The sequence below is a fragment of the Rhamphochromis longiceps genome, linkage group LG20 (assembly GCF_057381845.1).
Source record: "Rhamphochromis longiceps isolate RC_006_pf linkage group LG20, R_longiceps_female_GT1.1, whole genome shotgun sequence".
Classification (NCBI taxonomy): Eukaryota; Metazoa; Chordata; class Actinopteri; order Cichliformes; family Cichlidae; genus Rhamphochromis; species Rhamphochromis longiceps.
Genome location: NC_140576.1, coordinates 8540244 through 8562042, shown reverse-complemented (window position 1 = coordinate 8562042; position 21799 = coordinate 8540244). Strand labels below are relative to the sequence as shown.

Genomic DNA, 21799 nt, shown 5'->3' with positions numbered 1-21799 from the left:
AATATTTTTTAATGACACAGCTAAAAATGACAATTGTTCTATGACTGAATCAAAGAGGAAAAGCTAAACTTAAATAAAACAGATAAATCAAGTAGCTGTATGAGCTGTCTCGTATTACTTTTACTGACTCAAGGTCACACGGGTCTGGCACGCAAGCTGCTTTGATGCTTAATGGCACAGAAGAAGATAAGAGTGCTGGTTGGGGCTGCACGATTATGGCTAAAATGATGATCACAGTCATTTTGTCCAGTATTGCAGTGAATAAACAGAACACTGGTTCAGCATCTTCACATCTCTACAAATCTCTGCACAGAAACAAAATTTTTCCTCCTCATTTCCTTAAATTCAGTGCAGCTCTTTGAAGAAAAAAAAAATTAAACTGTACCAAAACACAAAATTAAATCAAGAGGTCATATTCCTTTTAATCTCTTTAAACTACCATTTGCAGACAAATATGTGTTTGTACATATACACCATTCATTGTACCTGCATGATGGATGTGAATAAAACTCATATTGCCTTTATAAAATAATTAGGAAAATAGCATATCGTTTGTCCAGTGTGTCGACAATGTTATTGAAGCCTTCGTTACTCTTACTGTCTTCGGCCGTGTTGGTGATTTCAGTTGGTCAGTGTGAGCTGGATGGATGCACAGGCTGCTTTTATGGATGTATGAGCTGATGTTGAATGAGTCGCGTCAGCAACCATTGCCTTGTTTTCTTTGTCCTGCATTCATCATGCTGCAGTTTGCGGTGTTTTTCCAGGGGGTTGAATGTTGATTTGAATTTGAAGTGAAATTTGAATTTCAACGGAGTGTTACTCATGGGTGCATGGAACACCTGTGATTGGCACATACAGACACACTGTCAGGCACTAATTTAGGGGGCGCTTGATTTGCTTTTGCTCTGTATTTTAATTGGCAAAGCAGTGTTAGATGGTCATATATGTCCAAAGTTTGAGATAATGAGGTCAGCATATGTAAAAGTAACCCATCAAGCTTCTGATTCCTCTAATTGCTTGGATTTAATTTTTTGTCCTACTTTTTTTCCTAGTCAGTTAGCTTAATGTTGGAGAATATTCTTGATATAGTTTGTGTACTAAGAGAAACATCACGGGTAGTATTATTAGGAGACAGTTTATCCCATAATGATTTCAGGGTTATTTCCAGGTAATGACCCAGTGTGGGGGTTCTTTCATTATTCTTCTTCTTGATGGATGCATTTTTGTAAACTGGACAAGTTTAAGATGAGACACTTTATTTTGTACACAACAGTGACATGTTTTTTAAGAGGTGTTGTAGAGAGCACAGTGTGTTCAGTTCTGCTCCAGTTAATCAGCCATTGCAAAAAGTAATATGCAGTGTTGGTGGGTTTTTTTAAACATATTATTTTTGTTAAAAGTAATGCAGTATGTTACTTAATTATTTGCCAGAGCACGTAAAAAGTTACACTACTCATTACATTACTTTCTCCTACACAAAGAAAATTTTAAAACGAACCCAAAGAGACTTCAAAATAATCACCACAGTGAAATATGAGCAGTTATAAATGGAGGCTGTAAGCTGGACTGCCCATCACTGTCTTTGTTACGTGTTGATGATCAGGCTCTGGCTGCTGTACTGGGGTCAGCATGCACTCACGTTTATCACCAGTTTGGGTTCTTGGCTAGCTTTGTGTTAGCGTGCTATTTGTGCAGATGCTTGCAAAAAGCTAAAGTTTTGTAGGCAGTGTAATGCAGTTGTTTGCAAGTAAAAGTAATTTCCATATCTCTGCTGTTAATCACTTCACTGTTTTCCTCCTGCACACGAACTGAAAGGAGCTCATTTTAACGCAAGTGGACAGGATGAAAAAAATGTGTTTGTTTGAGGAGTTTTTCTTCTGTCCATTTGTCCACAGCAATGCATTACATTACTGTGTTACTGAAAAATGTAATACAATTACAGTAACATGTTTCTTTGTGACATGCGACACCCAAAATATGGTGAAATAGGGACCAGTGACATTGGTTTGCTGTGATTGTGACACTTTGTCTTATAAAAGTTACTACAATGAGCATAGCTTAAAATCAGGATATGGACTATCTTTCCACTTTTTAACATACTTTTAAAATCAGAAAGCGAATGCATCACTGCTGCTATCTAAAGTGTAAGATACATGTTATTTTAACCAGTCATATTATGCTAATGTAACAACATAATTACCCTAATTACCCAACATCTGTGGGAATTTCATCCAAAAAATGTTTATATGTGTCTGTTGCTGCATGTTTATTAATCAGTTATGAACCTGGACCGCATGGAGAACCACACCCATGTGCGGAGGCGTTTCCCACGCTACCACACCACCCTGTTTCGTGGTCAGGCTTTGTGGGATCCCTATACTCATGTGATACTGCCCCCTGCTGCCCTGGTGCCACAACGGCAGCGGCTGCATAACTGGAAGGAGAAGGAGAGGACGGAAAAAGAACGTAAGAACAGACACACACACTGAATAAAAACCTTCACAGTGTTTCGGGCTGAACCCAAGAAACATATTCTGACTCAAACTTTTCAGTTTCAGCCTCAGATCCTCAAAACACCGCTTCGGCGCCTGTCAGTATCTCGGCCAATCAGACAGGAGAATACACTGCAGCAAAACATACTGCTGCGTTGCCTGAGCCGCCCATAACCATCGTGATCCTGCTCATTTACCGAAGTCTGGGTGCTGCCCTTCCTCCCAAGTACCACACAGACAGACGAGGAGTGAGGTGGGAATCTGAAACACACTAAAGAAAATCTCATTACTGCAACTCCAAAAACTTCTCGTGATTTATGCTCGTATGTCTTTGATTTGGTGCTAATCAGTTTGCAAAAATTGCTTTTAAATAACGTGAGCATCACATCATTAAATAGGGATCATTATCTTTCAATTCTAGCATCAACATGCCAGGATTTTACATATATATGTGTATAAAAAAGATCCAATGACGATAATTTGTGCTATTGATCATTTAGTCTCCAAAAGTGGGAAAAAAGGTTGAAAAAGATCCATCACTGAAGCCCAAACCCACATCTTCAGGTTGCTTGTTTGTATGCGCAACCATGAAAGACACATATGAAACACGCAACACTGTATCAGATCTTTGCAAGTAGGACATGTTTGGCATCTTTGCTCAATAAATGATTAAAAGAAGTTTTGGCTAATTGAATTCATAGTCATATGAGGAACACTGGTAGGTCAGCAGAGTATCTGCATCAGGACTAATTCCAGCGATCTTTTCTCTGTTTTAATCATCCTGTCTTTACTTTGTTTTCTCTCTTCTTTCCTTCTGCTGTCCCCCACTTCTCCTCTGGGCCTAATTACCGAGTAACAAGCTGTCCACTTCTCAGTTGGTGTCAATAATCAGTCATTTGTGTCTTATCTGGTTTACAAAACACACTCTTCTTTTTTTCGGTTTGTCTCTTTTTTTGGTTACTGTGTCTCTGCCTTTTTTAGCATCCTAACCAGGATATCAAACTCTGCTTTCTGTCTGATCTGGAGGATGTGTTGTAACTTCTGTACTGTCTCTCCTTCAGGCTTCCCAGACATCCAGTAATGAACTCCCCTGTGGTCACTATCTCTGTCTACAACAACCAGACATTTGTGGGCGGACATTTAGAGCAACCCATCTTACTGGAGTTCAAGCTGCTAGAGACGGCGAATCGCAGCAAGCCTCTGTGTGTACAATGGAACCACAGCAGCCCGTGAGTTCATAACATGCGATGTTTCGCACTGTATTGATACTGTCGATACTGAAGTCCAGGGTATTGCGGTATGTCACTGGGTGATTAAAAGATACACTACTGTGTAGAGTTTGGAAATATCAAACTGTCATTTTTGAAATTTGCTAAATGCAAATATCTTAAACTTCAGATTTGAAGTTAATATGATGACTTTGGGTTTTGTCTTGTTGGCTTTAAGATATAAAATATATCTTTATTCAGACTTTCTTGCACTGCTGTTGAGGCAGCTGCTCTGTGTTTTCTGCAGACCTCTCACAGAAGGAAAAGTACTGATGTAGTTTTAACAATAAGAATGTGAAGTGTCCACTGTTGTAAGTCACAAGAACAAGAACTAGAAATGGTCCAATCCAAAGAAACCCAGAAAATAAGTAAATAAGTAAAAACTTGTGCAGCAGGCTGGTCCATTGTGACAAAATTTCATTGCAGGAACTCAAAATGATATTCAGTAGTTTGTTTGACCCCCATGTGCTTTGATGTGGGGGGCTGACAATGTTGGGGCATTTTGTAGCTCTGGCAGTTCTCATTCTATTCATTCTATACGTCCTTGCACAAAGGAGCAGATACCGGTCCTGCTGATAGTAACTAGTAACTATAGTAACTCCTGGAATCTCCTCCATGTTCTTGAGACTGTGCTGGAAACACAGCAAACTTTCAATGGCAATCGCACGTATTGATGAGCCATCCTAGTTGGACTACTTGTGCAACCTCTGTAGGCTCAAGGTATCGCCTCATCCTACCACTAGTGACACTGACTCAAGTCAAATGCAAAAAAAACAAAAATTAAGAAAGAGTCAGAAAATATACCAATATCCTAGAAGTTGAATTAGCCTGATCATATACACTGATTAAAAAGTCTTTAATTTTTTTAGCAGCACATATAATGAAGCCAATGTAGCCTACTATCTTTACCACAGTAAAAACTACCATACTAAACCATTATAAAAGTAGACGGGAGTGCCTGATCTGCTTTTAAAATACAAGACCACTTTAGCCAAAGGATTATTTCAAATGCTCACTGAACACCTTCTGACGTACACATATTTGACAGAGAAGTCTAATTAGCAACTCAATGCGTTCAGGTATTTAGACGTGGTCAAGATGACCTGCTGAAGTTTAAACTGAGCATTAGACTAGTGAAGAAAGATGATTTAAGTGATTTTGAACCTGGTGTGGTCTTTGGTGCCACATGTCCTGGTCTGAATAATTCAAACTGTTACCTACACAACAGGATGAACTAGGATTTTAATAGAAGATGGTCCAAAAAGGAGAAATATTGAGTTAGCAGCAGTTCTTTGGGTGAAAATGCCTTGAGGTCAGAGGAGAATGGCCAGACTGCTTTGAGCTGACTGGAAGGCAAAGGTAACTGAAATATCCACTCACTGAAAGAAAGGTACACAAAAGAGCATGTCTGAATGCACAGTATGTCCAACCTTGAAGCAGATTTATTTAACCTTTATTTATACAGGTAATCCCATTGAGACTCAATGTCTCATTTAGAAGAGAGGCCGGTTTCAGACAAACAATAAATGGTGGCCTGCGGCAGCAAATGACCACACCCAGTGGGTGCCACTCCTGTCAGCTAAGAACAGGATATTGAAAGGATAGACCCATCTTATAGCCTTGGATCAATGTTTCAGGCTGCTGCTGCTGGTGTAATGGTGTGGGATATAGTCTTTGCACATTTTGGCCCCTTAGTACCAGCTGAGGATAATTTAAACAGCACAACTTTCTTTCAGTAGTGTTGCTCACCACATCCATCCCTTTATGACAACAGTGTATCCATCTTCTGATGGCTGCATCCAGCGGGATCAAATGGCTTTGGGATGCGGTGTAACAGGAGATGTGCAGCTGACAAATCTGCAGCAGCTATGTCAATATGTATGGAAATATTTTTATGTCATATAAAATGCGTGAGCAAAAACTAATCAGAGCAAATAATTTAATTTCACAAGAGCAATTAAATTCCTCGCGTGTAATCTCTGAGGAATGTTTCCAGCACCTTGTTGAATCTGTGCCACAAAGAATTACAGCAGTTCTGAAAACAAAACAGGGGTCCGACCTGGCACTAACAAGGTGTACCTAATAAAGTGTCCACCGAGTGTTGTTTTGAGAGCATGTGACTTCTATTAATTATGAAAAACTGACACATGGACAGCAGCGGGACATCTTTCTTGAAATGTTGCTTATTATTCCTCGTTCCGTCTCTGTCCCTGCAGGTATGAGATGGGAGGTTGCTGGACGGTGAGAGACTGTATGGTGGTGTACAGAAACACGTCTCATGTGCGCTGTCAGTGCCAGAGACTGGGCACCTTTGGCGTGCTGATGGACAGTTCGCAAAGAGAGGTTAGTGATCAGTCAGTCAAGAGCTACTTACTTTTAATCAAGATAAATCAAGATAAGTCTTCATCCTCTCTCGTTCCCTGACCCTTTCTGTAGTAATCAAGCATTTCCCTTAAGTGAACCTTTTACTTCACCATGTCTGCCACTTTGCCCCAACACATTTTTTTTTCATTTAACAGTGTCAGCTGGTAATTGCCCAGTTTGAAGAAGGGGGGAAAAAGGGGAAAAATGTCTACAAATCCTGACTGACATTCAGAAGGCTGAAGAAAGGCCTTGTTACAGTTGTAGAAGATTTTCACAGCTTAATGTAAAACCCCTTACCCACCGCTCCCAAGCATACTAAGTTGAAGATGTGTCAGATCTCGAGAAAGGGAGCGTGTGGAATCAGAAACATCATTGTCTTGACGATTTCCATTTCTCCAAACTGGAAACAGTTATATAAGATTAAGTAATTCATCATCATTAGTCTGGTGGTATGGTGGGGTATCTTATTCTCACTCACTTGAGATGCTGCAGGGAAGCCCAGTTTGCCCAAATGAAATTCTGGTGGTGTCTGCTATGTTTGCCGGCAGCAGAGGCTTCCAGAGGAGGCAAATGCACGTGCTGAATTGATTTTATAATCTAGTTTCTCCTGACAGATAAGCTTGGTCTGCTAGCTAGCTTGGTTTGTCATCTGATTCCTCTGTTTTTTGTCCTGACTGCTTCAAGAAAAATATATTTTTTAGATGTTTTTAATAAAGGGATTTAATCTTGTACTTACCTTTCATTAGATTTCTTTCTATAGATCGCATACTTGGTTGTCATATAAATATTGTCAGTTCACACTGACGGCAGACAGGAGAGTTCAGATAGAGATGTTGCATTTCAATGCAGTTGTAACGATTCATCTTCTTGGATTGAAGTTTCTTTTTTCAACAAGTTTTCTCCCTCCTCTTCCTTTCACCCCCCTCCTTTGCATCTCTCTGTGAGTAGCAGTTGGAGGGCGACCTGGAGACGCTGGCCCTGGTCACATACTCTTCTTTGTGCATCTCCATGCTGGCGCTGCTCCTCACTGTCCTGGTGCTCTCCTGTCTCCGGGGCCTCAAGTCTAACACCAGGAGCATCCATTCAAACACAGCGGCAGCCATGTTTTTATCAGAGCTGGTGTTTTTGCTTGGGGTCAATCAGACTGAACAACAGGTATGTACTGGCGGGGGTGGGCTTTCTGCATCCATCTTTTTTCTGTTGCCTATAGCTTTAGTTCCTTTTTTCACACCACTTCACAGTCAGTCACCACTTTATCCAGTGTACAGTCATGGTAAAAACAGAGTCCAACTTCTGTCATATCTAGATAGATAACCTGTGATGAACAGAAAAGTTATTATTTATTTAACAATAATGGAGCCACGTTGCAAAAGCACTGTTAGAAGACATCATTTTCTGTCCTACTTTGTCAATCTTTCACGTTGTTGTGGAGGAGTTTACTACTCTTTAGAGCATTGCTTCAGGTCGTTGAGGTTTGTAGGCATTTGTGTATGTATAGCTCTCCTAAAGTGGCACCACATTTCAGTCAAGGTGAAGTCTGGCCTTTGACTCAGACATTGGAATACTTGGATTCTTTTCTTTTTCAGGCGTTCTGCTGTAGTGCTTGGGATCATTATCTTGTTTGGGACAGGCTTTAGCTGTTGGACAGATGGCCTCAGATCTGACTCTAGAATACTTTGGTATACAGAGGTCAACTCAATGAGTGCGAGGTGCCCGGGTCCTGTGACCGCAAAACAAGCCCAGATACTCACCTCTCCACCACTGTGCTTGACAGTTGGTATGGGGTGCTTCTTCAAACATGGTGCTGTATACTATAGGCCAACGTCTCCACTTTGGTCTCGTTTATTCAAAGGGCGTTGCAAAGTCTTGTGGTTTGTTCAGCTTTTCAAACCTGAGCTATGCTGCCATGTTATTTTTAGAGAGTAGAGAATTTCTTCTGGCAAGCCTTCCAAACATGTCATACTTGTTCATGATGCTTGTAGAGTCTGAGATGTAGCTCTTGGGCTTTTTTTTTTTTTGCAATTTCTCTGAGCATGCCCACTCCTGGGAAGATTGGTAAAAAAAAAAATCAAGATAGTTGCCAATCACTAAATAACAAAGGCTCATACTTTCTTTGTTTTTCCTCCAGTGTGTTACGGAAGCAGCCTTCCGTTGTGAGCATCCTCTTCACATAGGTCCATATCTTTGATAAAGACCGTGCTCACACTTCAGGGCATAAGTATTTTTTCTAAAAGTAGACTTGTTTGTATGTTTTGCCCATGGAGTATCGCACTGCACTGCAATAGTTCTTTTTGCATTGGACAGACAGAGATTCAACATCCATCTATTCTTACTGTATTTATTTTTTCCCAATTGATTGGAAATGGCCTTCTAACCCTTGCCAGACTGATGGGCAGCTAGAATCATTTCTCTAAAATCAATGCTGATGTCTTTGGCATTCAGGTGTTAGCACACAGTTGGATGCTCCAGACCAGACAAACTTCTGGTTTTATAGAGGTGCCTACACCTGCTGATGATCTATTAACCAAGTAATCAAGGAGCTGATTATTTCTACTGCATCTCAATGCATAAAACCTTAAACCTTAAAATCTTAAAGAGGTTGTACTTTGTTTTTGCCGTGGCTGTGGTGTATATCTAATTTCTAGCGACATTTAGATTTACAAGTTCATTCATCTTCAAATAGTATCTGGCAGTGGCCATGTTTTTTCTTAAACTGTTGCCAAAAACAATATCATAAGATGTTCACTCTTTGCAGTTTTGATGTCGACAGCTCTTCTTGCCTCCTAGTATTTTGTTTTTCTTCCTCTTTCTTATCCTCTGCTTGGGTGCTTCCTGTCGCTCTTCACTCTGTGCTTCTCTACATCACACTGTCCTCTTTCCTTTACGTTAAGTCCTCTATCTTTTTTCTCGTCCTCTGCCAATGTTTTTTTTTGACCACTATATCTCTCAGTTTTATTGCATCACACGTTTCTATATAAAGTGTGTTTAAAGAGCAGCGAGTCTTGTCGAGAGGGTACTCCAAATATGTGCTCACTCAGCATGAAATCCAATTAATTACTCTTTATCCCCCACATAGTCGGCAGTACTGCTCTTACAGTGCGACTGGTTACTTCTAGCAGAACAATATGTTCTCTAATTCATGTACTCCATGCTTGGGAGAGCATTTCAGCGCTTGCAGCGGTTGTGTGTTAGTTTTTATGCGCCTGTGCATATTTAGTCTTTCCATGCTTATGTGTGTGGCTCGTAGTGTTTGCTTTTTGTGTGTGTGTGGGAGTGTGAGATTCATCAGCTGGCTGTATTACTGCCAAGGCGGCTGCTTTTTCTGTGTCATCTTTGGCTCTTCTTTGGAAATTCTACTGCGCGTCTTTTAACCTCTGGGACTTAAATGTCTGCTCTCCTTAATTTTCAGAGTTCTGAGTTGTATTCATTATAGATTTCATAAGCAAATGGGCCAGTTCATCCATTATCATATATGATAATATGACAGTCATATTTTATATTAACTTCTTTGAGACAAACTTATTTTAATACATAAATGTTTGTCTAAATCATCATTTGTCAACCTACAATACTCACATGGCCTTTTTGGGGTACTTGTCTGTGTTGAGTGCAGATTGCAGTCACATTTCAGAAAATCTGAGCTTGTAGAAGCTCACATGTGCTCAAAAGATGGTTGCTCATTAAACTGAGGGTTCAGTGAACTTGAACAACTTTGCCAGAGGACATCAAAGAAAATCTGATGTCATTCTTTGCAGTTTAAACTGTAATCTAAAAGACTATGCAACAGCTCCGCTCTCCTCTGTTAAAAGTACAGAGCATCAGTGGTGGACCTGCCAGTTCTGGTATTTTATGGCAAATACCAGTTGGGCTCCATGGCGCTAGGCAGTAATAACTGATCCCTTCAGAGGGCAGTGGGCCCTCCGGCCACCACAATTAAGTCTGTTTCTGAGAGGTCATTCTGTAGAGCTCTGGCAGTGCTTATCCTGTTCCTCTTTACACAGAGGAGCAGATACTGGGGCTGCTGATGGGTTAAGGAAATTCAGTGGCCCTGTCCAGAGTTACCGCTAGCCTTTATGATCTCAAGACTGCGCTGGGAGACAAAGCAAACCTTCTGGCATTTATACTTATTGATCCATCCGCTTCCATCGTGGAGGAAAACTGACACTATCAGTCATGGATTGGCCTCCTCAAAGCTCGGACCTCAACATTATTAAAGCAGTGTGGGATCATTTTGACAGAGAATGCAATAAAAGGCAGCCAACATCCAAAGAAGAGCTTTGAATGTCTTCCATAAAGCCTGGAAAACTATTCCTGGAGACTACGTAAAGAAATTACAAGATGCCTAAGAATAAAGGTGATCAGACCAAATATTGACTTAAAAGCTTGTTAAAACTATACAAAATCTTTATTTGCCTCATGTACTATGTTTCGATTTATATTTGCACAGTAAATCACTGCATCTGCATCTACATTTGCACATTACTGCAGCTTGTCTTTGTGTATGTTAAGAACGCATTTGGCTACAAGGTCACGTACTGACACGCCTGTCAGGTTCCCACAGACATCTTATTTAGTTGTGCATTTTCAAGCTCTTTCCTGAGGCTGGTTTAGATTTTAAACAAACACCACTGCAGTTCTCTTAGACGAAGTTGACTTGCTTTTTCAAAGTGCTGTAATTCAGTGCCACTTGAGTTTGAATGGCATCGTCCTCATCTGGTCAAACAAATCAATTCAGACTAAAAGGCTGCAGAATTCAAATAAACCACTTCAGCCATTCTTGAATGCAGCCTCAAGGTAATTTCACAGAAAGCCAAAATGTTAATGCTCTGCATTATTCATGGGGAAGCCAAGTATCGCTGCCAAACCAACCAACAGCATCTAACTAAAGATGGCTTTGAAGTTTATCTCCTGCCTTTACTGGGATTCATTCCTGATGATATGCAATCTAGACGAATGACCTCAGAAATGAGTCCTGTGGCAGACTACGTCATCTTTTCATTTATACAGTGTCCAAGTTATTGTCAGAAAAGCAAAGGCATAGATTAACCATCACCTGACACACCAGATGGTTTGTTTAACAGAACCATCTGAAAAGTCGTCCTTGGAAACTGTTTAGAAAAGGGTAGGCACGCACTTGGCAGGTATTTGGATTTGCCATCTGTCTATCACTGTCGATCATTGGCAGCCAATCAAAAGATTTGTTTTTGAACAAATAATCAATTCCCTCTGTTGTCACCATCAGCAAGGTGTATTTATTTCGGTCGAGCTAATTATTCCCCTTAAACAACAAATTTGCATTATTTTTGTTTTCTTGACGCATTTATTGTCGTAAATACATCATGTTTAAAAATAGCTGTTAAACTTCTACAATCACAATTAATATAAAGGCAACATTACCTGTTTGGGCATTATTTACCTTCCTTTGCAGATGGTGCACATTTTCGTAATCGTAATCATAATTAAAAGACTCTCTTGGGTGTTATTGGTAAAATTCAGCTCTTATAACATCCATTTACATTCTTTATTTTTTATGCTTTTCCTGGACGAATTGTAACATGCTGCCGTTATCGCTGTTCATTAGAAGCATTAGTAATTTAATCATGAACGGCTGTTATTTCATTGCTGACACCTGCTTTGCTGTAATAAAGACTCGTGGGTTGGTTGCCAAGACATCTGTATTTCAGCTGTCGCACAATCCTTGAAAGGATTATGTTTTTTTGTCTTTTCACTGCTAACGCATCTTTCCTGCCTTTCCCCCTTAGCCTACCCCTTTCATTCCTCTCTCTCTTGCCTCTTAATCGTTTTTTTGTCACTTTCTTTCTGCTACCTATAATTTCCTGCTCCTCCCCTTTCCCTTTTTTTAATCACTCTTTTTTAAAAAAAAACCTCTCCCCTCAGTTCCTGTGTACGGTCGTCGCCATCCTGTTGCATTACTTCTTCATGTCCACGTTCGCCTGGATGTTCGTGGAAGGTCTTCATATCTACCGAATGCAAACAGAGCAACGCAACATCAACTATGGAGCCATGAGATTCTATTACGCCATTGGCTGGGGCGTTCCCGCCATTATCACAGGTAACACAGTCATGTAGACATGCAGGCACGCAGTCCTCGATATGGCCTAGGAACATGTTTGTGCAGCCATGTAAAAGCAGACAGTCACAACCCTGTTCTTGCCACAGCTGCACAATAATGATTTTCTTATATGAGCACAGGCACACACACACACATACATGCATAGTGAGTCTGGCTGTGTAGATAAGGTGTCCTATTGACATTTGGATTAAACAGGTTTCAGTGGTATTTTATAACAGAGACAGTAAAGCAGAGATACTAATGCAAGCAATTTCTGCCATGACACAGTTTAAGAAAGTCATATCTTTCTACTTTCTTCTCTATCCCCTTCACACACACGCACAAACACACACACACAAACACACACGCCTAGATTGGTAGTTTGCATCCAAGCTCATAACATACTGTCAGCTTCCCTTTATCTGTTGCTGTTTGTGTCACTGTCTGTCTCTCAAACCTACACACACACACACACACACACACACACACACACACGAATGGATGTGTCTCCCACCATCATAAACATACTTTAGCACATGTCTCTTCCCTCGGGCTGTGAGGTGTGTTTATCTGTCTTTGTTCGGGCTTCTTCTGTCTTTTCTTTTGCAATTTATTTCAAATATTCTTAATAGCCACGCCTGTCAAAACATCGACAGTTTCGTCCAAACAAGGATACATGACTGATAAAGATATCACAGTTCAAGTCACAAATTTCCTACTAACCACATCTGGTGCTTATATGGAGCACTGGTGCCTCAGATTCTACACAGAATCTGTGCTGTAAGTGCGCACACGAAAGAAACTTCAGGTGAAACCGTTTTGGTGTATCCCTGCTCAACGTAAAGAAAAAGACTGTTAGCTTACAGCCTGATCTTCTCCTAACTCTGACAGTCAGTGAATTTTTGTTCGTGAACTTGATTCACATGATTCAACCAGAAGCTGAAAATCAGGGGGTGAAACATTTCTGCTCTGATTTGGAATAATGTGTCATATAGGTTATACGAAGTTAAATTAAAAAGAGAAATGATGGTTTGTGTCTTTGGCATTTAATCGTAGCAGCTTAGTGCTCAAAGTTCAGCAGAATTTAACATTTAAAATCGAAAGATCCAAAGATGTAATCGAATATTTAGAGCGTGCTTTCAGGAGCTAATTTTCTCTAAGTCCTTGATTTATAAATCTAAAAATATTCATTTAATAAAAGCTAAAAACATACCTAACATTCATAGAAGTGTTGTGGTGTTCCAATAATGCCCTGCAGTCACTGCCTATACTGTTTCCCTATCTTTGAGGCTGCTGTCTCTCTGTGAGTGACAGCAGAGGACATCACAGAGCTGATCTGTCTAATCTCACCGCACATCTGTTTGCTTTAGGCCTGGCAGTAGGTTTGGACCCAGAGGGTTATGGAAACCCAGACTTCTGTTGGATATCCATCTATGACAAACTAATCTGGAGCTTCGCTGGTCCCATCGGCATCGTCATACTGGTAAACATCTCTCTGTTTGTCTGACACATGGCAGTGAACTCTACATGCACACAGACTTAAATGATATGAATGAAATCTCAACCTGCACTTCCTCAAGCAAACATAGGTTTAAACCTAATTAACATTCACAAGTGGCAGCCCTCCAAATGGATTTTAGAAAGGCGACCCACTTGAGCCCAATCATTTCATTCAGGCCTTTCGAAACTTCACTTCAAGAAATTTGATGCAGTGCTTTAAAGTGAATAATTACAGCGTATTACAGTCAGTTCAGTTCAGTTCAGTTCATTTTTATTTCAAACATTTCAAACATGTGCCTTCACAATCATTACAAAATATCATTCCATTATTTGTTTGAAAAGGAGTAGGCTGAAGTATTTACTTATTTGTCCCTACCCCCTCAAGTTTTACCTCTCATTCATTTAATTTTTTTTTGTCTTAAATTAAACAAACAACATATGAAACATATAAACATATGAAGTAAAACAAAACATAACATACATAAATCAAAAACAAGAAATTAGCAAGCCCCACCACAGTATAGTTTCTTTCATATGAAAAATACAGAATGTGTATATTTGCAGATACACAAGTTATGGAAAAACAACAAACCAAAACAAAACAAAAAAACAACCAAAAAAGAACTGCAACACCATTACCAGCAACATTACCATCCTGGGTTAACCCCGTTTTCTTCATTCTTATACTTATTTAAAATTAGGTTTTTATATTTTACTTTAAACTGTTTTATGTTTTGACTGTCTTTTATTTCTTCTGTTAGACTGTTCCATAATTTAACTCCTGCAATTGAGATTGACATAGTTCTTAAAGTTGTTCTAGCACTTTGTATTTTTAAATTCCATTTCCCTCTTAAGTTATACCCACCTTCTCTTTCTATGAACAATTTACAGATTTCTTTGGGAAGCAATTTATTTCTGACTTTATACATTATTTGCGCTGTTTTAAGCTTCACCAAGTCTTGGAATTTAATAGCTTGCATTTTGACAAAGAGTGCATTTGTATGGTCCCTGTACCCTACATTATTTATTAATCTAATGGCCCTTTTCTGTATTATAGTTATTGTTTGTGTGTTACTTTTGTATGTGTTTCCCCAGACCTCTACACAGTAGCTCATATATGGCAGTAGTAAAGCACAGTATAAAATGTGCAGTGCTTTCTGATCCAACATATGCTTTGCTTTTCCCAGGACGGCAATGCCCCGTGCCAATTTCCCCCGAACATAAGTAATGTGTGGCTTCCAACAGAGCTTGTGGTCAATGATCACCCCAAGAAATTTTATTTCATTTACTCTTTCTAAATATACATTGTCAACACATATTTCTACTTCGATGTTTTTCTTTTGGTTTCCAAACAACATAAATTTGGTTTTATCGAGATTCAATGATAATTTATTTATATCAAACCACTTCTTTAATATCGTTAATTCCTGTGTGATCATTTCCAAAACCTGTGGCAATTCCCCACCTGCACACAGTATATTTGTGTCATCTGCAAATATTACAAACTTTAAAATCTCCGATACTCTGCAGATATCATTTAAGTACATAATAAACATTTTTGGACCCAGTACTGAACCTTGAGGTACTCCACAAGCTATATCCATCAAATTAGATTTATATTCATTTATTTGTACATATTGTTGCCTATTCCCTACATAGCTTTTTAACCATTCCAAAACCACTCCCCTAAACCCGTACTTTTCCAGTTTTTTTAATAGAATTTCATGATTAACAGTATCAAACGCCTTCTTTAGATCTAAGAAAACTCCGAGCGCATACCTCTTATTATCCATACATTCCGTTATCTTTTCCATTAAATCTATCAGTGCCAAAGCTGTTGATCTGTTGTTTCTGAACCCATACTGACTATCTGTCATTAATTCATATTTTTCCACAAAACTGTCAAATCTTTTTATGAAGAGTTTTTCCAGTATCTTAGAGAACTGGGAGAGTATTGACACTGGTCTATAGTTTGTAAAATTATGTCTTTCACCGGTTTTGTAAATGGGAATAACTTTAGCAACTTTCATTTTTTGTGGAAAAACTCCTTTTTGAAACGACAAGTTGAATATATATTTTAATGGTTTTACGATACCATCAATAACTGTCTTTACCGTTACCATATCAATATCATTCCAGTCTGTACTGGTTTTGTTCTTAAGTCCTCTAACCATGTCATAAATCTCTTTCTCTTCCACTGCTCTTAAAAACATTGAGCTACTATTCCTTTCAATATTTTCACCAGTGTCCCTTTCTATTCCATCAACCTTTATTTCTTCTGCCAGTTTTGGCCCTATGTTTACGAAGAATTCATTAAAGCCATTTACTATCTCCTCCATGTTATTAATACTTCTTGTCCCTTCTATAAAGTACCCAGGGTAATCATTATTCCTTGATTCATTTTTGATTATTCTGTTTAATACATTCCATATATCTCTTGTGTTATCTTTATTGTGTTCTAACCTTTTAATGATTAATGACTGATTACAGTCAGTAATCAGTAGCACACCTGTGAATCCACTTTTTCTTTTTTTTTTTCTTTTTTATACTGTCAGAGACTTGAATGGCTTTGCTTTTATTAAACGTATCTTTTCCCTCCTATGTGACTAATTTATCCACATTGATTTTGTCCTAGTCGTTGCTAATGGCCTTAGTGGATTAGCTGAAATGCATTTAAATGTTTTGTGTATTGATCTTTCACTTTTCAGTTGAATGGGGGCATTTTCACCATTGTAGCCAAGATGTCGTGTAACCCATCTCAGAAGGAGACCAAGAAACTTCCTGTCATGTAAGTGTCCGCCTTGACACTGTTCTCACTTTAAAAAAGTGACCTTGAAGCCTACCTTCCAAAGTACAATCCTTTTCTTGTGTTTTGTGCTGTTTCAGGCTTCAAAGGGTCCTATATAAAATTCCTGAGTTTCTCTAAAGTAGTCTTTCAGATTTGAGCTGTATGATAAGAATCGCTCTGTAGTTCCTCCAGTGCTTCTACTGTCGTCCATTAGTGTGGTTTCTCTTTGCTGTCTCTATATTTCTCTGTTACCCTAATCATGATGACATATAGTGAAAACGTCATTATTGTGTTATAAATAAAGGTTTAGTGTGATATAATGCTGCAGTCGACTGGTGTATGCATCAGAGTGTATCACAGATTCATTCTGGCGAATCCAATTCTAATCTTTTTTCTCCTCCACTGCCCTCTTTGCTTCTGTCTGCCTCTCTGCAGCGCCACTATCCGCAATGCCTTCTTGCTGTTGCTGGTGGCCACCTCCACCTGGCTGTGTGGTCTGATGGCTGTAAATAACAGCATACTGGCTTTCTACTACATATTTGATGTCCTCTGCCTAGTACAGGTACGAACAAAGCATGATCAGATACACAACAAAGTGCGATCTCTACCTGTAGCTTTTGAATCTTGTTTGTCAGTCTGTGTGTTTTTGTTTTTGTGATTTTTATTTTACATCTCTTTATCATCTTTCCCAGGGTCTGTCAGTGATGCTAGTCTTCACCGTGTTCAACTCAGAAGTTCAGGAGGCATGGAGAGTCGCCTGTTTGGGTAAGAAGAGTCCTGGAGAAGATCCCCCAAGACCACCGCAGAGCACAGTAAGTCCAACATACATAAATATCCAGTTTGCGAGCATATCTATACTGCTACCGCTAAAGCTAAACACCTTTTTTCATTCGTTTCTTGAATTAGCCTGACTGTTGAATCATTAATATACTGCATTAGCAGAATGCATGCACAAAAGTATAGCAAAATGAAGATGAAAACTAATTTTTAAAAGAACTATGGTATCCAAAAGATTATTATCATTATTATTGCACAGTGATGACAAGCTAAGTGAATCTAAGATCATAATGCAAAGGCATAAATGTCCTAGCTGCGTGATCCTTAAAGCCGTTTACTAAGTTTTCTCCTGCTGCTGTGCCCATTACTAGACAGCACAATAGCCCTCCTGCCCTGAATTTCTCCTTCCCTCTATCCTTCCATCAATCTTTCCTGTCGTGTCTCTGTCCTCTCCAGCTGCCCTCGGGGTTCCTAGCTGACCCACATAAAACATAATACCAGCTAGTGGATCCCTGCCTGCTCTTTAGCCCGCTTTCGCAAAAGCACTGTGCAGTGCCGATTTAATGATGCTTTTATGCGTGTGTATGAAATGCTATCCTACTTTCACATCTTTCCTTACTTCCCATGTCTCGTGTGTGTGTGTGTGTGTATGTGTGTGTGTGTGTGCTTGTGTGTATGAATTCTCAGCCGTCAGCATCAGAATCTTTACTATCGCTTCTGTGTGTTTGAACTTTGTATATATATACATGTTCCATATTTCCTTTGAATCTCTGTCAGTGCAGTGAACCCCATACAGTTTGTTGCCAGTTTGTGTGCGTGAGATGTTGGTGTGTATGTGTGGGGAAGTTTACGTGTGTGCGCGTATGAGATGTGTTGTTTCCACCCTTTTAAACCCCATTTCCTCCAAAGCTCTTCCTCTCTATTACTGAGTCATATGGGCAAAATTCAAGACTATTATTATGTGCACTATGCTGTTTTTAGCACTGATGGATTATATGCATGGATGACCCCCTATTAGCGTCCTTTTGTGATTTATCAGCAGATAACAGAAGTCTTGTCACATCTCAGAGTCTTATGTTCCACATGCCTAGCCTCCTGGACACAGGTTGAAAGCTGGGAGCTATTTTTTAAAGCTTCTTGCGTGTGTTTTTGTGTGCTCAGGCACAGAACCCCTATCACAACCCTTCACTGTTGGAGCAGAGCGGGCTGCACCGCATCACACTGGGAACCTCCACCATCTCCTCCGTCAGCTCTGCCAGGTATCTGAACGCATGCACGCATGAATGGACACGTGTCACAGTTTTTACCAATATATTAAGGTAGATGTGCACATCGTGGTGGTTTAATGCCATAAAATATAACAACAATAAATTGATGCTTGAAAAACAAGGATAGTCTATCATTCAGATGGGATTCTGGCGGGTTTGTTGGGTCTGTGGTTTTTGGATAAAGTTGCCTTAGGGAGGAAATTCCCTCCCTGCATAAAACCCTGTTTTTCATTTTGTGGGTCAGTGGGGTAAAGATGAAGAAGATTAGACTGAACAATGTACTGTACTGCATGTAGAGCAACACTAATGTACCCTGAGAGTGGCTGTTAATATCTTCATGGCTCAGTGATTGTCTGTCTTCATGCCATGTCTTGGCCTGTATGAAGCGTGCACACTAGTATTTGTGTTTGAAAGGACTCTCGCTTTTTTTCAAATATGTATCTGCCTGTTTCTGTGTGCTTCTATTGTTTGTGTGTGTTCGCCTAACTTCTCTTCTACTCCCCTGTTAGAGAAAACCTTTTGGCTCGTCAGACTCTGGAGCAAAACATCGTCCACACTGGTGCAACTGACCTGGATGTAGCCATGTTCCACAGAGACGGGGGTGAATATGCATAATGAGCAGACATGAATCTCTGAAAAACAAAGACTTTATCTCTGCCCATATTTAACTAAGGATCAAGAACATTTACTCAAGAATACCAACACATCAGCCCTATCCTTTTCCTCACTTTCTCACTCCCGCTTTATCGTCCCTTCTCCCTTTCTTTATCCAGGTGAAGATTCCGACTCAGACTCTGATCTCTCTATGGAGGAAGAGCGCAGTCTCTCCATTCCTTCTTCGGAAAGCGAGGACAACGTCCGTCTCCGTGGCCGCATCCAGCGGCGATTCAAGCGCTCCAATCACGGTGAGCGCCTGCTCACAGAGCCCGCCAACAACGGCACCAAAGGTAGATTTTCCGTGTTACCGAGTTTATATTAATTCTATTTTTGACATTTTTATTGTTTAAAGTCAGTAATGGAGAAGTGTCTCATTAGGAGTGCTTCATCACTGAAAGCCTAAGAGTTATGGGTCCCATCAAAATGTTCTGCAATGTCTGGATGTCTTTTGTTGGCACAAAACATTTAATTTGTTCACTTTTTTTTAAAGACTACTTTTAAATGTTCATCCTCGGTATGTTTGAAAGGTAATTAAAGTTTACAAAGAGCTTCTTTGCAGAGTAATAAAGCTTTAGTCAGGTTGAGTTCATAGCAATTACAAGAACACAGAGTCAGTATGCAGACTCAAGGCAACAGCAGATTACTATAACTTCAATAGAAACTTTTAAAACTGCTGCTGCAGCATAATTCAATTATCTGCAATATCACTGTCCTTTTATAGTGTGTATTATGTGTCCAACCAACACATATTAAACATATGGATTCTGCCGGTCTGTGAAATAGCATTTAAATCATTTGTATATTGTATATTTGTATATTGTGCGCTATGTGTAAGCAAGAATAGCATCCACCTCCAGGAAGAGGAAATGTCAATGCAGGCATACATTAATCAATACACTCCTTCTTGTGATACACAATGACAAGTTTATCATGCATAATATATGAGTTTACGCACGTCATAGTGTGTGATATAAATGTCACGCGAGTACAGTTTCCGTGAAATGTTTCACACTGAGAAAATGCCAAATATCTGCAAATCTATAAATCCATTTAACCAATCAATTCTTAGCTTCTTAAGCCACTGGGGTCACACGAACTCTGTTCAGAGTCTAACCAGACCACAGCCATCGTTCAATAGAGGAAGGCAAGATCCAGATGGCTGTTACAGTCCGATCAATACATCAGTGCAGTCAAACTGGAGGGCCTGAAACATTTTGGCTTTTTACTGAAAGGTCACAGTCTGAATGCGTCCAGTTCTCTGTGACAAAGCATTAACCCCTGCATCTCCGCAGTGTTCGAGGACTGCACCGGGAATGTGTTCAGGACAACAATATGAATAGATTTTCTTGTTTTTTATAACCCGGTGCCGATGATCTTTTGTTTTATTCACAGTCACAGCAGGCTTGCTGATTTTAAAAGCCTGAAAAAGATTAAAGCATTTGATGTATCAATGATGCTTGCTCTCATGCATGTTACAGCTGGAGGGAATAATCATTATTTCATTTCTTTGTAGTTCTGACGATGGATTATTTAGGAAGTTAATCATTTAAGCAAAATGTAAAATATTCTTTGGTTAATAAGTTAAAAAGGAAATACATGAAGTTTTCACCTTTAGTTTAGAAAAGATTCATTTAAAAAGTAAATCTGAAATAAATTGATAAAACTTTACTTGCAGCCTAAATTCTTCATCCACACAACTTTTCACAATTATTAAATCCTTACCACTGATAATATCCTTTACAAAATGTGGGTCCAAATAACACAGATTGGTTTAAAGGGCTGACATTGATGATGTCACTCTGTCTCGTTCTCCTTAAATCAGCTTCTGCTGTGCATGCTAAAAACTCGAGTTCATGGGTCGTTTGCAGCGGCCTGAAAAATGTCCTTTTTGACACTTTTAATTAGCTCTGGCTTCTGATTTGATAATGAACATATGCTATTTTGTATGCTGACAACTGCTATTAGTTGCAGACATCTGTTTTTGTGTTCTTGGGGACGTGCATGAGGCAATAAAATGAAATTAAAAAGATGAGAATATGATCCATTAGAATATAGCTCTTTATGACTGTTTTGTATAGGCTATAATAAAAATAACAACTATTTTAGTGACGACTGCATTAATAGTGATTCAGACTACTTCCCAATAAGGTCTCCTTTGTTTTGTTACTGCTCACTACTTAATGATCAGACATAGATTTCCCTCATGAGGTGTCACTGATGTTAAGTTTGCCAGTAACCACAGAGAGTTTTCCGTGTATGACAGAGCTGGACGGCAACGACCTTTTATCCTATTGGCCAGCTTTGGAAGAGTGCGAGGCACGCACTCTGCAGAAGTGGGGCTCAGAGCGCCCCCTGGGGGCAGATTACAGCAAGGACGCAGCAAATAACAACCAGCTAGACGCAGCGCTCACTAGTGGAGACGAGAACGGCCTCACCCAGCCACACAGGCACCGCAAAGGTGAGAGACACACGTGAACAACTAGACACAATCGGAAGGGTGCACATACACTTTGGATTGTGCCTTATTTTACTTTTATGTGTAAATTAAAGCTTTAGATACAGACTCATGCAAGGTACAAACAGCAAAATGGAAAACAGTGATGACTATTCTG

At 39.6% G+C, this 21799-nt stretch overlaps 1 protein-coding gene across 2 annotated transcripts in view; it reads left to right on the top strand.

Annotated features, from left to right (window-relative positions):
* Positions 1-21799, top strand: part of celsr3 (cadherin, EGF LAG seven-pass G-type receptor 3) — a 128308-nt gene that overhangs the window by 99168 nt on the left and 7341 nt on the right. For both annotated transcript variants that reach the window (XM_085393818.1, XM_085393817.1), the window contains 14 exons: positions 2278-2466; positions 2553-2745; positions 3554-3721; positions 5977-6103; positions 7073-7279; positions 12023-12197; positions 13568-13680; positions 16406-16485; positions 16921-17047; positions 17178-17297; positions 18424-18521; positions 19040-19131; positions 19304-19477; positions 21451-21645. In XM_085393818.1, the coding sequence (XP_085249944.1) occupies positions 2278-2466; positions 2553-2745; positions 3554-3721; positions 5977-6103; positions 7073-7279; positions 12023-12197; positions 13568-13680; positions 16406-16485; positions 16921-17047; positions 17178-17297; positions 18424-18521; positions 19040-19131; positions 19304-19477; positions 21451-21645 (2058 nt within the window). The remainder of the gene's footprint in view (positions 1-2277; positions 2467-2552; positions 2746-3553; positions 3722-5976; positions 6104-7072; positions 7280-12022; positions 12198-13567; positions 13681-16405; positions 16486-16920; positions 17048-17177; positions 17298-18423; positions 18522-19039; positions 19132-19303; positions 19478-21450; positions 21646-21799) is intronic.